The 14,157-nt window shown below is 35.4% G+C and overlaps 1 protein-coding gene across 1 annotated transcript in view; it reads right to left on the bottom strand.

Annotated features, from left to right (window-relative positions):
- Nucleotides 1-14,157, bottom strand: part of LOC141338951 (lysine-specific demethylase 4D-like) — an 86,810-nt gene that overhangs the window by 21,509 nt on the left and 51,144 nt on the right. The window contains exon 8 of the mRNA XM_073844563.1: nucleotides 12,409-12,546. Within this exon, the coding sequence (XP_073700664.1) occupies nucleotides 12,409-12,546 (138 nt within the window). The remainder of the gene's footprint in view (nucleotides 1-12,408; nucleotides 12,547-14,157) is intronic.

The following is a 14,157-nucleotide window of genomic DNA, read 5'->3' as shown; positions in this document are numbered from 1 at the left end:
AGACAAACAGAATAAGCAAAAAAGACTAAACGAAAAGAACAAACAAAAAAAGGACAAATGAAAAGGAAAAACAAAAGAAACATGTAAAGGATAAATAAAAAGAAAGAACAAATGAAAATTACAAAAAAAAGGACAAATGAAGGAAAAACAAAAAAAGGATAAATGAAAAGGACAAACAAAAATAAAAAAACAACAGACAAAAAGAACAAACAAACAGGACAAGCGAAAAAAAAAAAAAAAAGGAGAAACGAAAAGAAAGAACAAATGAAAATTACAAAAAAGGACAAATGAAGGAAAAACAAAAAGAAAGGGTAAATGAAAAGGACAAACGAAAATAAAAAAACAACAGACAAAAAGAACAAACAAACAGGACAAGCGGGAAAAAAGGAGTAACGAAAGGCCAAACGAAAAGAACAAAAAAGAAATGAAAAGGATAAACAAAGAAAGAACAAACAAAATGAAAAGAGAAAAACTAATGAAAAGGACAAAGAAAAGAAAGAACAAATGAAAAGAACAAATTTAAGGACATTTAAAAAAAGAAAAAACAAAAAGGACAAACATAAAAAGGACAAATGAAAAGGAAAAACAAAAAGAAACAACATGTAAAGGATAAATAAAAAGAAAGAACAAATGAAACTTACAAAAAAGGACAAATGAAGGAAAAACAAAAAGAAAGGATAAATGAAAAGGACAAACGAAAATAAAAAACAACAGACAAAAAGAACAAACAAACAGGACAAGTGGGAAAAAAAGGAGAAACGAAAAGAAAAATGTAATGAAAGGACAAACGAAAAGAACAAAAAAGAAATGAAAAGGATAAACAAAGAAAGAACAAACAAAATGAAAAAAACTAATGAAAAGAGAAAAGCTAATGAAAAGGACAAAGAAAAGAAAGAACAAATGAAAAGAACAAATTTAAGGACATTTAAAAAAAGAAAAACAAAAAGGACAAACAGAATAAGCAAAAAAGACTTAACGAAAAGAACAAACAAAAAAGGACAAATGAAAAGGAAAAACAAAAAGAAACAACATGTAAAGGATAAATAAGAAAGAAAGAACAAATGAAAATTACAAAAAAGGACAAATGAAGGAAAAACAAAAAAAGGGTAAATGAAAAGGACAAACGGAAATAAAAAAACAACAGACAAAAAGAACAAAAAAACAGGACAAGTGGGGGAAAAAAGGAGAAACGAAAAGAAAAATGTAATGAAAGGACAAACGAAAAGAACAAAAAAGAAATGAAAAGGATAAACAAAGAAAGAAACAAAATGAAAAAAACAAATGAAAAGAGAAAAACTAATGAAAGGGACAAAGAAAAGAAAGAACAAATGAAAAGAACAAATTTAAGGACATTTAAAAAAAGAAAAAACAAAAAGGACAAACATAGAATAAGCAAAAAAGACTTAACGAAAAGAACAAACAAAAAAGGACAAATGAAAAGGAAAAACAAAAAGGACAAACAGAATAAGCAAAAAAGACTTAACGAAAAGAACAAACAAAAAAGGACAAATGAAAAGGAAAAACAAAAAGAAACAACATGTAAAGGATAAATGAAAAGAAAGAACAAATGAGAATTACAAAAAAGGACAAATGAAGGAAAAACAAAAAAAAAGGATAAATGAAAAGGACAAACGGAAATAAAAAAACAACAGACAAAAAGAACAAACAAACAGGACAAGCGGGAAAAAAGGAGTAACGAAAAAAAAAATGTAACGAAAGGACAAACGAAAAGAACAAAAAAGAAATGAAAAGGATAAACAAAGAAGAAAACAAACAAAAAGAGAAAAACTAATGAAAAGGACAAAGAAAAGAAAGAACAAATGAAAAGAACAAATTTAAGGACATTTAAAAAAAGAAAAAACAAAAAGGACAAACATAGAATAAGCAAAAAAGACTAAACGAAAAGAACAAACAAAAAAAGGTCAAATGAAACGGAAAAACAAAAAGAAACAACATGTAAAGGATAAATAAAAAGAAAGAACAAATGGAAATTAAAGCTGCAAGCAGCGATGAACGGGCCCTCGCACACGGGCTCACCGCCGACCGGTGGCTTTAGGAACACAGCAAATGGTTGGTAGTATGCTTTTAATACAGTAAAAATATGAGAAATATGTCAAAGTCACTTAAATGTGCCAAATTTCCTGCTGCCAGCTGGTGGCGCTATGCCTATAACTGATTATTGGCATGTAGATGTGATCAGGCCACCACTTTCATCAAACATATGAAGTTTGGTGCAGATTGAACATGGTATGTTTGAGTTAGTGAAAGATATGATATATCCTGCTGCCAACAGGTGGCGCTATGATAATATCTGAATATTGGCCTCTAGGTGTCTTCAGGCCAGGACTCTCACCAAACCTGTGAAGTTTGAGGCAGATCGGACATTTTATGGCTGAGTTATAACAACTTCTATGTCCATGGCGAAACATCAAATTTTGTCACGCCGCCACAGACACGCCCTTTAACGAAAACTCAAGATCTTCGCAATTTAACATCTCTAAGGCCTCTAGATCAGACTGACCAAATATAATGTTGATATCATTAAATCTCTAGGAGGAGTTTGATACAAGTCATTTCCTGTTGCCAACAGGTGGCGCTGTGATTATAATAGAACATTGGCCTTCAGATGTGTTCAGGCCAGGACTCTTATCGAATATGTGAAGTTTGAGGCAAATCGGACATTTTATGGCTGAGTTATAACAAGTTTTATATCCATGGCGAGACCTCGAAATTTGTCAGGCCGCCACGGACACGCCCTTTACCGAAAACTCAAGATCTTCACAATTTAACATCGCTAAGGCCTTTATATTAGACTGACCGATTTTGGTGTTGATCTGTATAAATCTCTAGGAGGAGTTGGTTGTAGAGTACAGCATGACACTTCCTGTTGCCTGCAGGTGGCGCTATGACTATAACTGAATATGGGCATGTAGATGTCATCAGGTCAGGAGTGTTATCACACATGTGAAGTTTGGGACAGATCGGACATTTTATGCCTAAGTTATAGCAACTTCCTTTTTCATGGCGAAACATCGAAATTTGCGAGGCCGCCACGGACACGCCCTCCGATGAAAACTCTAGATCTTCACAATTTAACGTCACAAAGGGCTTTAGATTAGATTCACCAAATTTGGTGTTGATCGGACTAAATCTCTAGGAGGAGTTCGTTCAAGTATGACACCTGAAAATGGCAAAAATGACACAAATTTTGCTGAGAAAATTAATAATAACCGACTTCCTGTTGGGTTTCGGATTTTATCTCAAGAGGCTTTTTTGTAGGTATTGGTGTGCTACATGTGTGTACCGATTTTTGTGCATGTACGATAATCACAGCTGAATGCGCACACCGCGGAACGTGTAAAGGTGGCGCTATTGAGCCATTTTGCCACACCCACTTCTGCAACCCATATCAGACGTCCATTTTCGCCAGGTCTGATGTGTGTGCGAAGTTTCGTTAGTTTTCGGGTATGTCTAGGCCCTCAAAAATGCGATTCATTCCGGATAAGAAGAATAATAATAATAATTAAAGCTGCAAGCAGCGATGAACGGGCCCTCGCACACGGGCTCACCGCCGACCGGTGGCTTTAGGAAAACAGCAAATGGTGGGTAGTATGCTTTTAATAAAGTAAAAATAGGAGAAATATGTCAAAGTCACTTAAATGTGCCAAATTTCCTGCTGCCAGCTGGTGGCGCTATGCATATAACTGATTATTGGCATGTAGATGTGTTCAGGCCACCACTTTCATCAAACATATGAAGTTTGGTGCAGATTGACCTTGGTATGTTTGAGTTAGTGAAAGATATGATATATCCTGCTGCCAACAGGTGGCGCTATGATAATATCTGAATTTTGGCCTTAAGGTGTCTTCAGGCCAGGACTCTTACCAAACCTGTGAAGTTTGAGGCAGATCGGACATTTTATGGCTGAGTTATAACAACTTCTATGTCCATGGCGAAACATCAAACTTTGTCAGGCCGCCACAGACACGCCCTTTAACGAAAACTCAAGATCTTCGCAATTTAACATCTTTAAGGCCTCTAGATCAGAATGACCAAATATAATGTTAATATCATTAAATCTCTAAGAGGAGTTTGATACAAGTCATTTCCTGTTGCCAACAGGTGGCGCTGTGATTATAATAGAATGTTGGCCTTGAGATGTGTTCAGGCCAGGACTCTTATCGAATATGTGAAGTTTGTGGCAAATCGGACATTTTATGGCTGAGTTATAACAAGTTTTATATCCATGGCGAGACCTCGAAATTTGTCAGGCCGCCACAGACACGCCCTTTACCGAAAACTCAAGATCTTTACAATTTAACATCGCTAAGGCCTTTATATTAGACTGACCGATTTTGGAGTTGATCTGTATAAATCTCTAGGAGGAGTTTGTTGTAGAGTACAGCATGACACTTCCTGTTGCCTGCAGGTGGCGCTATGACTATAACTGAATATGGGCATGTAGATGTCTTCAGGTCAGGAGTGTTATCACACATGTGAAGTTTGGGACAGATCGGACATTTTATGCCTAAGTTATAGCAACTTCCTTTTTCATGGCGAAACATCGAAATTTGCGAGGCCGCCACGGACACGCCCTCCGATGAAAACTCTAGATCTTCACAATTTAATGTCACAAAGGGCTTTAGATTAGACTCACCAAATTTGGTGTTGATCGGAATAAATCTCTAGGAGGAGTTCGTTCAAGTATGACACCTGAAAATGGCAAAAATGACACAAATTTTGCTGAGAAAATTAATAATAACCGACTTCCTGTTGGGTTTCGGATTTTATCTCAAGAGGCTTTTTTGTAGGTATTGGTGTGTTACATGTGTGTACCGATTTTTGTGCATGTACGATAATCACAGCTGAATGCGCACACCGCGGAACGTGTAAAGGTGGCGCTATTGAGCCATTTTGCCACACCCACTTCTGCAACCCATATCAGACGTCCATTTTCGCCAGGTCTGATGTGTGTGCAAAGTTTCGTTAGTTTTCGGGTATGTTTAGGCCCTCAAAAATGCGATTCATTCCGGATAAGAAGAATAATAATAATAATTAAAGCTGCAAGCAGCGATGAACGGGCCCTCGCACACGGGCTCACCGCCGACCGGTGGCTTTAGGAACACAGCAAATGGTTGCTAGTATGCTTTTAATACAGTAAAAATAGGAGAAATATGTCAAAGTCACTTAAATGTGCCAAATTTCCTGCTGCCAGCTGGTGGCGCTATGCCTATAACTGATTATTGGCATGTAGATGTGTTCAGGCCACCACTTTCATCAAACATATGAAGTTTGGTGCAGATTGAACATGGTATGTTTGAGTTAGTGAAAGATATGATATATCCTGCTGCCAACAGGTGGCGCTATGATAATATCTGAATATTGGCCTTTAGGTGTCTTCAGGCCAGGACTCTTACCAAACCTGTGAAGTTTGAGGCAGATCGGACATTTTATGGCTGAGTTATAACAACTTCTATGTCCATGGCGAAACATCAAATTTTGTCACGCCGCCACGGACACGCCCTTTAACGAAAACTCAAGATCTTCGCAATTTAACATCTCTAAGGCCTCTAGATCAGACTGACCAAATATAATGTTGATATCATTAAATCTCTAGGAGGAGTTTGATACAAGTCATTTCCTGTTGCCAACAGGTGGCGCTGTGATTATAATAGAATATTGGCCTTCAGATGTGTTCAGGCCAGGACTCTTATCGAATATGTGAAGTTTGAGGCAAATCGGACATTTTATGGCTGAGTTATAACAAGTTTTATATCCATGGCGAGACCTCGAAATTTGTCAGGCCGCCACGGACACGCCCTTTACCGAAAACTCAAGATCTTCACAATTTAACATCGCTAAGGCCTTTATATTAGACTGACCGATTTTGGTGTTGATCTGTATAAATCTCTAGGAGGAGTTGGTTGTAGAGTACAGCATGACACTTCCTGTTGCCTGCAGGTGGCGCTATGACTATAACTGAATATGGGCATGTAGATGTCATTAGGTCAGGAGTGTTATCACACATGTGAAGTTTGGGACAGATCGGACATTTTATGCCTAAGTTATAGCAACTTCCTTTTTCATGGCGAAACATCGAAATTTGCGAGGCCGCCACGGACACGCCCTCCGATGAAAACTCTAGATCTTCACAATTTAACGTCACAAAGGGCTTTAGATTAGACTCACCAAATTTGGTGTTGATCGGAATAAATCTCTAGGAGGAGTTCGTTCAAGTATGACACCTGAAAATGGCAAAAATGACACAAATTTTGCTGAGAAAATTAATAATAACCGACTTCCTGTTGGGTTTCGGATTTTATCTCAAGAGGCTTTTTTGTAGGTATTGGTGTGCTACATGTGTGTACCGATTTTTGTGCATGTACGATAATCACAGCTGAATGCGCACACCGCGGAACGTGTAAAGGTGGCGCTATTGAGCCATTTTGCCACACCCACTTCTGCAACCCATATCAGACGTCCATTTTCGCCAGGTCTGATGTGTGTGCGAAGTTTCGTTAGTTTTCGGGTATGTCTAGGCCCTCAAAAATGCGATTCATTCCGGATAAGAATAATAATAATAATAATAATTAAAGCTGCAAGCAGCGATGAACGGGCCCTCGCACACGGGCTCACCGCCGACCGGTGGCTTTAGGAACACAGCAAATGGAGGGTAGTATGCTTTTAATACAGTAAAAATAGGAGAAATATGTCAAAGTCACTTAAATGTGCCAAATTTCCTGCTGCCAGCTGGTGGCGCTATGCATATAACTGATTATTGGCATGTAGATGTGTTCAGGCCACCACTTTCATCAAACATATGAAGTTTGGTGCATATTGACCTTGGTATGTTTGAGTTAGTGAAAGATATGATATATCCTGCTGCCAACAGGTGGCACTATGATAATATCTGAATATTGGCCTTTAGGTGTCTTCAGGCCAGGACTCTTACTAAACCTGTGAAGTTTGAGGCAGATCGGACATTTTATGGCTGAGTTATAACAACTTCTATGTCTATGGCGAAACATCCAACTTTGTCAAGCCGCCACAGACACGCCCTTTAACGTAAACTCAAGATCTTCACAATTTAACATCTCTAAGGCCTCTAGATCAGAATGGCCAAATATAATGTTGATATCATTAAATCTCTAGGAGGAGTTTGATACAAGTCATTTCCTGTTGCCAACAGGTGGCGCTGTGATTATAATAGAATATTGGCCTTCAGATGTGTTCAGGCCAGGACTCTTATCGAATATGTGAAGTTTGAGGCAAATCGGACATTTTATGGCTGAGTTATAACAAGTTTTATATCCATGGCGAGACCTCGAAATTTGTCAGGCCGCCACGGACACGCCCTTTACCGAAAACTCAAGATCTTCACAATTTAACATCGCTACGGCCTTTATATTAGACTGACCGATTTTGGTGTTGATCTGAATAAATCTCTAGGAGGAGTTGGTTGTAGAGTACAGCATGACACTTCCTGTTGCCTGCAGGTGGCGCTATGACTATAACTGAATATGGGCATCTAGATGTCTTCAGGTCAGGAGTGTTATCACACATGTGAAGTTTGGGACAGATCGGACATTTTATGCCTGAGTTATAGCAACTTCCTTTTTCATGGCGAAACATCGAAATTTGCTAGGCCGCCACGGACACGCCCTCCGATGAAAACTCTAGATCTTCACAATTTAACGTCACAAAGGGCTTTAGACTAGACTCTGCAAATTTGGCGTTGATCCGAATAAATCTGTAGGAGGAGTTCGTTCAAGTACGACACCTGAAAAAGGCAAAAATGACACAAATTTTGTTGAGAATATTAATATTAACCAACTTCCTGTTGGGTTCCGGATTTTGCTCCAAGAGGCTTTTTTGCAGGTTTTGGTGTGTTACATGTGTGTTCCGATTTTGGTGCATGTACGTGAATCACAGCTGAAAGCGCACACCGCTGAACGTCTAAAGGTGGCGCTGTCGAGCCATTTTGCCACACCCACTTCTGAAACCCAAATCAGACGTAAATTTTCGCCAGGTTTGATGTGTGTGCAAAGTTTTGTGAGTTTTCGGGAATGTTTAGGTCCTCTAAAATGCGATTCACTTTGGAGAAGAAGAAGAATAATAATAATAATTAAAGCTGCAAGCAGCGATGAACGGGCCCTCGCACCCGGGCTCACCGCCGACCAGTGGCTTTAGGAAAACAGCAAACGGTGGGCAGTATGCTTTTAATACAGTAAAAATAGTAGAAATATGTCAAAGTCACTTAAATGTGCCAAATTTCCCGCTGCCAGCTGGTGGCGCTATGCCTATAACTGATTATTGGCATGTAGATGTGTTCAGGCCACCACTTTCATCAAACACATGAAGTTTGGTGCAGATTGACCTTGGTATGTTTGAGTTAGTGAAAGATATGATATATCCTGCTGCCAACAGGTGGCGTTATGATAATATCTGAATATTGGCCTTTAGGTGTCTTCAGGCCAGGACTCTTAACAAACCTGTGAAGTTTGAGGCAGATCGGACATTTTATGGCTGAGTTATAACAACTTCTATGTCCATGGCGAAACATCAAACTTTGTCACGCCGCCACAGACACGCCCTTTACTGAAGACTCAAGATCTTCGCAATTTAACATCTCTAAGGCCTCTAGATCAGACTGACCAAATATAATGTTGATATCATTAAATCTCTAGGAGGAGTTTGATACAAGTCATTTCCTGTTGCCAACAGGTGGCGCTGTGATTATAATAGAATATTGGCCTTCAGATGTGTTCAGGCCAGGACTCTTATCGAATATGTGAAGTTTGAGGCAAATCGGACATTTTATGGCTGAGTTATAACAACTTCTATGTCCATGGCAAAACATCAAACTTTGTCAGGCCGCCACGGACACGCCCTTTACCGAAAACTCAAGATCTTCACAATTTAACATCACTAAGGCCTTTATATTAGACTGACCGATTTTGGAGTTGATCTGTATAAATCTCTAGGAGGAGTTGGTTGTAGAGTACAGCATGACACTTCCTGTTGCCTGCAGGTGGCGCTATGACTATAACTGAATATGGGCATGTAGATGTCTTCAGGTCAGGAGTGTTATCACACATGTGAAGTTTGGGACAGATCGGACATTTTATGCCTAAGTTATAGCAACTTCCTTTTTCATGGCGAAACATCGAAATTTGCGAGGCCGCCACGGACACGCCCTCCGATGAAAACTCTAGATCTTCACAATTTAACGTCACAAAGGGCTTTAGATTAGACTCACCAAATTTGGTGTTGATCGGAATAAATCTCTAGGAGGAGTTCGTTCAAGTATGACACCTGAAAATGGCAAAAATGACACAAATTTTGCTGAGAAAATTAATAATAACCGACTTCCTGTTGGGTTTCGGATTTTATCTCAAGAGGCTTTTTTGTAGGTATTGGTGTGCTACATGTGTGTACCGATTTTTGTGCATGTACGATAATCACAGCTGAATGCGCACACCGCGGAACGTGTAAAGGTGGCGCTATTGAGCCATTTTGCCACACCCACTTCTGCAACCCATATCAGACGTCCATTTTCGCCAGGTCTGATGTGTGTGCGAAGTTTCGTTAGTTTTCGGGTATGTCTAGGCCCTCAAAAATGCGATTCATTCCGGATAAGAAGAATAATAATAATAATAATAATAATAAACGGAGCAGATTCAATAGGGTCCTCACACCATCGGTGCTCGGGCCCTAATAATAATAAACGGAGCAGATTCAATAGGGTCCTCACACCATCGGTGCTCGGGCCCTAATAATAATAATAATAATAAACGGAGCAGATTCAATAGGGTCCTCACACCATCGGTGCTCGGGCCCTAATAATAATAAACGGAGCAGATTCAATAGGGTCCTCACACCATCGGTGCTCGGGCCCTAATTACAAAAAAGGACAAATGAAGGAAAAACGAAAAAAAAGGATAAATGAAAAGGACAAACGAAAATAAAAAAAACAACAGACAAAAAGAACAAACAAACAGGACAAGCGAAAACAAAAAAAAAACAAAAAGGAGAAACGAAAAGAAAAATGTTAGGAAAGGACAAATGAAAAGAACAAAAAAAGGACAAATGAAGGAAAAACAAAAAAAAGGGTAAATGAAAAGGACAAACGAAAATAAAAAACAACAGACAAAAAGAACAAACAAACAGGACAAGCGAAAACAAAAAAAAACAAAAAGGAGAAACGAAAAGAAAAATGTTAGGAAAGGACAAATGAAAAGAACAAAAAAAGGACAAATGAAGGAAAAACAAAAAAAAGGATAAATGAAAAGGACAAACGAAAATAAAAAAACAACAGACAAAAAGAACAAACAGGACAAGCTGGAAAAAAAGGAGTAACGAAAAGAAAAATGTAACGAAAGGACAAACGAAAAGAACAAAAAAGAAATGAAAAGGATAAACAAACAAAAAAACAAACAAAAAGAGAAAAACTAATGAAAAGGACAAAGAAAAGAAAGAACAAATGAAAAGAACAAATTTAAGGACATTTAAAAAAAGAAAAAACAAAAAAAGGACAAACATAGAATAAGCAAAAAAGACTAAACGAAAAGAACAAACAAAAAAAGGACAAATGAAAAGGAAAAACAAAAAGAAACAACATGTAAAGGATAAATAAAAAGAAAGAACAAATGAAAATTACAAAAAAAGGACAAATGAAGGAAAAACAAAAAAAAGATAAATGAAAAGGACAAACAGAAATAAAAAAACAACAGACAAAAAGAACAAAAAAAAAAAAAAAAAAGGAGAAACGAAAAGAAAAATGTTAGGAAAGGACAAATGAAAAGAACAAAAAAGAAATGAAAAGGACAAACAAAAACAAAAACAAACGAAACTACAAACGAAAAGAAAAAACGATTGAAAAGGACAAATAAAAAGGACAAACAAAAAGAAAAAATGAAAGGGAAAAACAAAAAGAAACAACATGTAAAGGATAAATAAAAAGAAAGAACAAATAAAAATTACAAAAAAGGACAAATGAAGGGAAAAAAAGGATAAATGAAAAGGACAAACAAACATAAAAAAACAACAGACAAAAAGAACAAACAAACAGGACTAGCAAAAACAAAAAAAAACAAAAAGAAAAATGTAACGAAAGGACAAACGAAAAGAACAAAAAAGAAATGAAAAGGACAAACAAAGAAAAAAACAAACAAAAAGAAAAAACAATTGAAAAGGACAAACGAAAATAAAAAATAAAAAGAACAAATGAAAAGAACAAACAAAAACAAAAAACTAAACTACAAACTAAAAGAAAAACAAAAAGGACAAATGAAAAGAACAAAAAAGAAATGAAAAGGACAAACAAAAAGAAAACAAACAAACGAAACTACAAACAAAAAGAAAAAAAAAACGATTGAAAAGGAAAAATAAAAAGGACAAACAAAAAGAAAAAATGAAAAGAACAAAAAAGGACAAATGAAAAGGACAAACAAAAAGAAAATACAAACGAAAAGAAAAAACAATTGAAAAGGACAAACGAAAAGAAAAAATGATAAGAACAAATGAAAAGAACAAAGGACAAATGAAAAGAACAAACAAAAACAAAAAACTAAACTACAAACGAAAAGAAAAACAAACAAAAAGGACAAATAAAAAGGACAAACAAAAGAAAAAAATTAAATGGACAAATGAAAAGTAAGAACAAATAAAAAGGACAAATGAATGGAGCAAACAAAAGGGACAGACAAAAAAGAACAAAAAGGAGAAACGAAAAAAAGGAGAAACGAAAAGAAAAAACAAAAAAGGACAAATGAAAAGAACAAATGTAAAGTACAAACAAAAAGGACAAATGAAAAGAAAAATTTTACAGAAAAAAAGGACAAATAAAAATGACAAACAAAAAACGAAAATACAAGCAAAGAAAAACAATCGAAAAGGACAATTAAAAGGGACAAACGAAAAGAAAAAAGAAAAGAACAAAAAAGGACAAAAGAAAAGGAAAAACAAAAAACAAAAACAAAAAGAAAAAAAAAGAAAAGAAAAAAGGACAAACGAAAAGGAAAGAGGAAAGATAAAAAGGAAGAACAAATAAAAAAGAAACGAAAAGTAAAAAAATATATAGACAAAATGAAAGAACAAACAAAAAAGGACAAGGGAACAGGACAATCAACCAAAAAACAAACACAAAGGACAAACAAAAAGGAAAAACTAATAGAAAGAAATGACAAACCAAAAGAAAAAATATGAGAAAAGGACAAAAAAAATCACAAACGACAAATGTGTGTGTATATATATATATATATATATATACACATACATACATACATACATACATATACACACACAAAAGAAACAACTAAAAAAACTAACATTGTAAGGAAAGGAAGCAGTGTGAGACAGGAAGTGAATGAAGTCATGTGGTCTGTTGTATTAAAGTCAAGCTGTCACCTGTGTGGCCATCTTGCCATAGTCGATCCAGCGCAGAGTTGCGAAGTTGGTGGACTCTGCACAGTTGAAGCCGTGGTTGAATCCGGCATGATATCCGTACGGAAACGTGATCATGAACTCGCCCTCCTCCTGCGTGATCTACAACAGAACCACAATTTAAATTAATTTTAATTTTACTTAAAGTCAGGTACTAAAATAAAAAGTCAAATTAAATGGAACAAACTATTTATTTATAATCTGTAATAAATGAATAATACTACTAATAAAAAAAATAAAAAAAATCACAAAGTAAACTTGATGTCTTAAAATAATGAGACCAACTTTTAATTATTATATATGCAAAAAACTTTATTAATGTGAAAATAACGAATGTAAAATAAAATATTTTTTTTTTATTTAAAAAAAGAAACTTTTATGCTGTTTAATGTTTTAATTAATGGTTGAATAATTAAAAAAATAATAATAAAAAAAATAATAAAAATGAGAGTTATGTAAAAGAAAAAAAGAAAAAAGAAAATAAAATGATCCAAAAAATGCAAAAAAAAAAAAGTCCAATTAAATGCAAATAATATAATGAAATTATATTAATTAAAAAAAAAAGGAATAACACAGCATCACATAGCAATTAATAAATTAATAATAATAATAATAAAAAGTAACTTAATGTCTTAAAAATTAATTAATGAGACTTTTAACTTTTAAATTTAATTAAATTGAAGACAGGTATTAACTGTAAAAAGTGCAGCATTTTGTTACCCTAAAGAAACAGCTAAAATATTACATATGCAAAAAAATAAAATAAAAAATAAAAAAAAAAGATTTTAAAATAGTAAATAATGTGAAAAACAAATTAAAAAGTTATAAACAATCAAAAAAAACTAAACATGTCTTGTTACTTGTAACTGTTTTTTATTTTTTATTTAATTTATTAATAAAAAATTAAACAAGTTATGAATGTAAAAGAAAAAAAAAAACAATAGAAAAATTAAAGAAAAATTATGAAAGAAAATAAAAAAATGAATCAAAACAACCAACCTATTTGACCTATTTGATTTGACAATTTTATTGTATTTAATGTATTTAATTAATAGATAAATAATTTTAAAAATACTAAAAATGTCAACCAAATAATAATAATAATAATAATAATACAAAAAGTAAGAGGAAAAAAATATAAAAGTGATCGAACAAAATGAAAAACGATTAACAAATCAATATAAAAAACGTAAATGGTGTAAATTAACATTAGAAAACAATCAGACTGCAAAAATATGACATTTATATGTAGAAACCCAAGTGTCTTTGTGAATAACTAGTTTGTAGTTCTGCACATGTGCTAATAATGAGGAAGCTGTGGGCTCATCCTCACGGGACGCATGTGTCTCAGAAGAAGACGGAAGCGCTGGTCGTTTCATTTTTCTCCAGCTACTGCTCCGTTAGCCCACATATTATTAATTTGAGCCCAGCTCTACAGTAATCTGGGCGAAGGCAACATTTAAAGGACTCGGTGAACTGTACTTTGATGAAAGAGCCAATAACCGCCGAATTAAGCTGCAAACGACACTTCAGAGGGAGCGGGAAAATCAGCCGAGACCCAGAAACACGCCGGCTTCCAGCGCTAATATCTGGAGCCATTAGCGGCTGATGGGAAAAGAAATTTGCTGTGAGAAATCTGCAGCCTCCTCTCTCGTTTTCTCCATTCATTCGTCGTCTCCTTCAGGCCTCGGGCTGCCGCCGGCGGACACACCG

The sequence above is a fragment of the Garra rufa genome, chromosome 7 (assembly GCF_049309525.1).
Source record: "Garra rufa chromosome 7, GarRuf1.0, whole genome shotgun sequence".
NCBI classification, from domain to species: domain Eukaryota; kingdom Metazoa; phylum Chordata; class Actinopteri; order Cypriniformes; family Cyprinidae; genus Garra; species Garra rufa.
The sequence above is the reverse complement of the archived record's forward strand: the minus strand, read 5'-3'. Positions and strand labels throughout refer to the sequence as shown.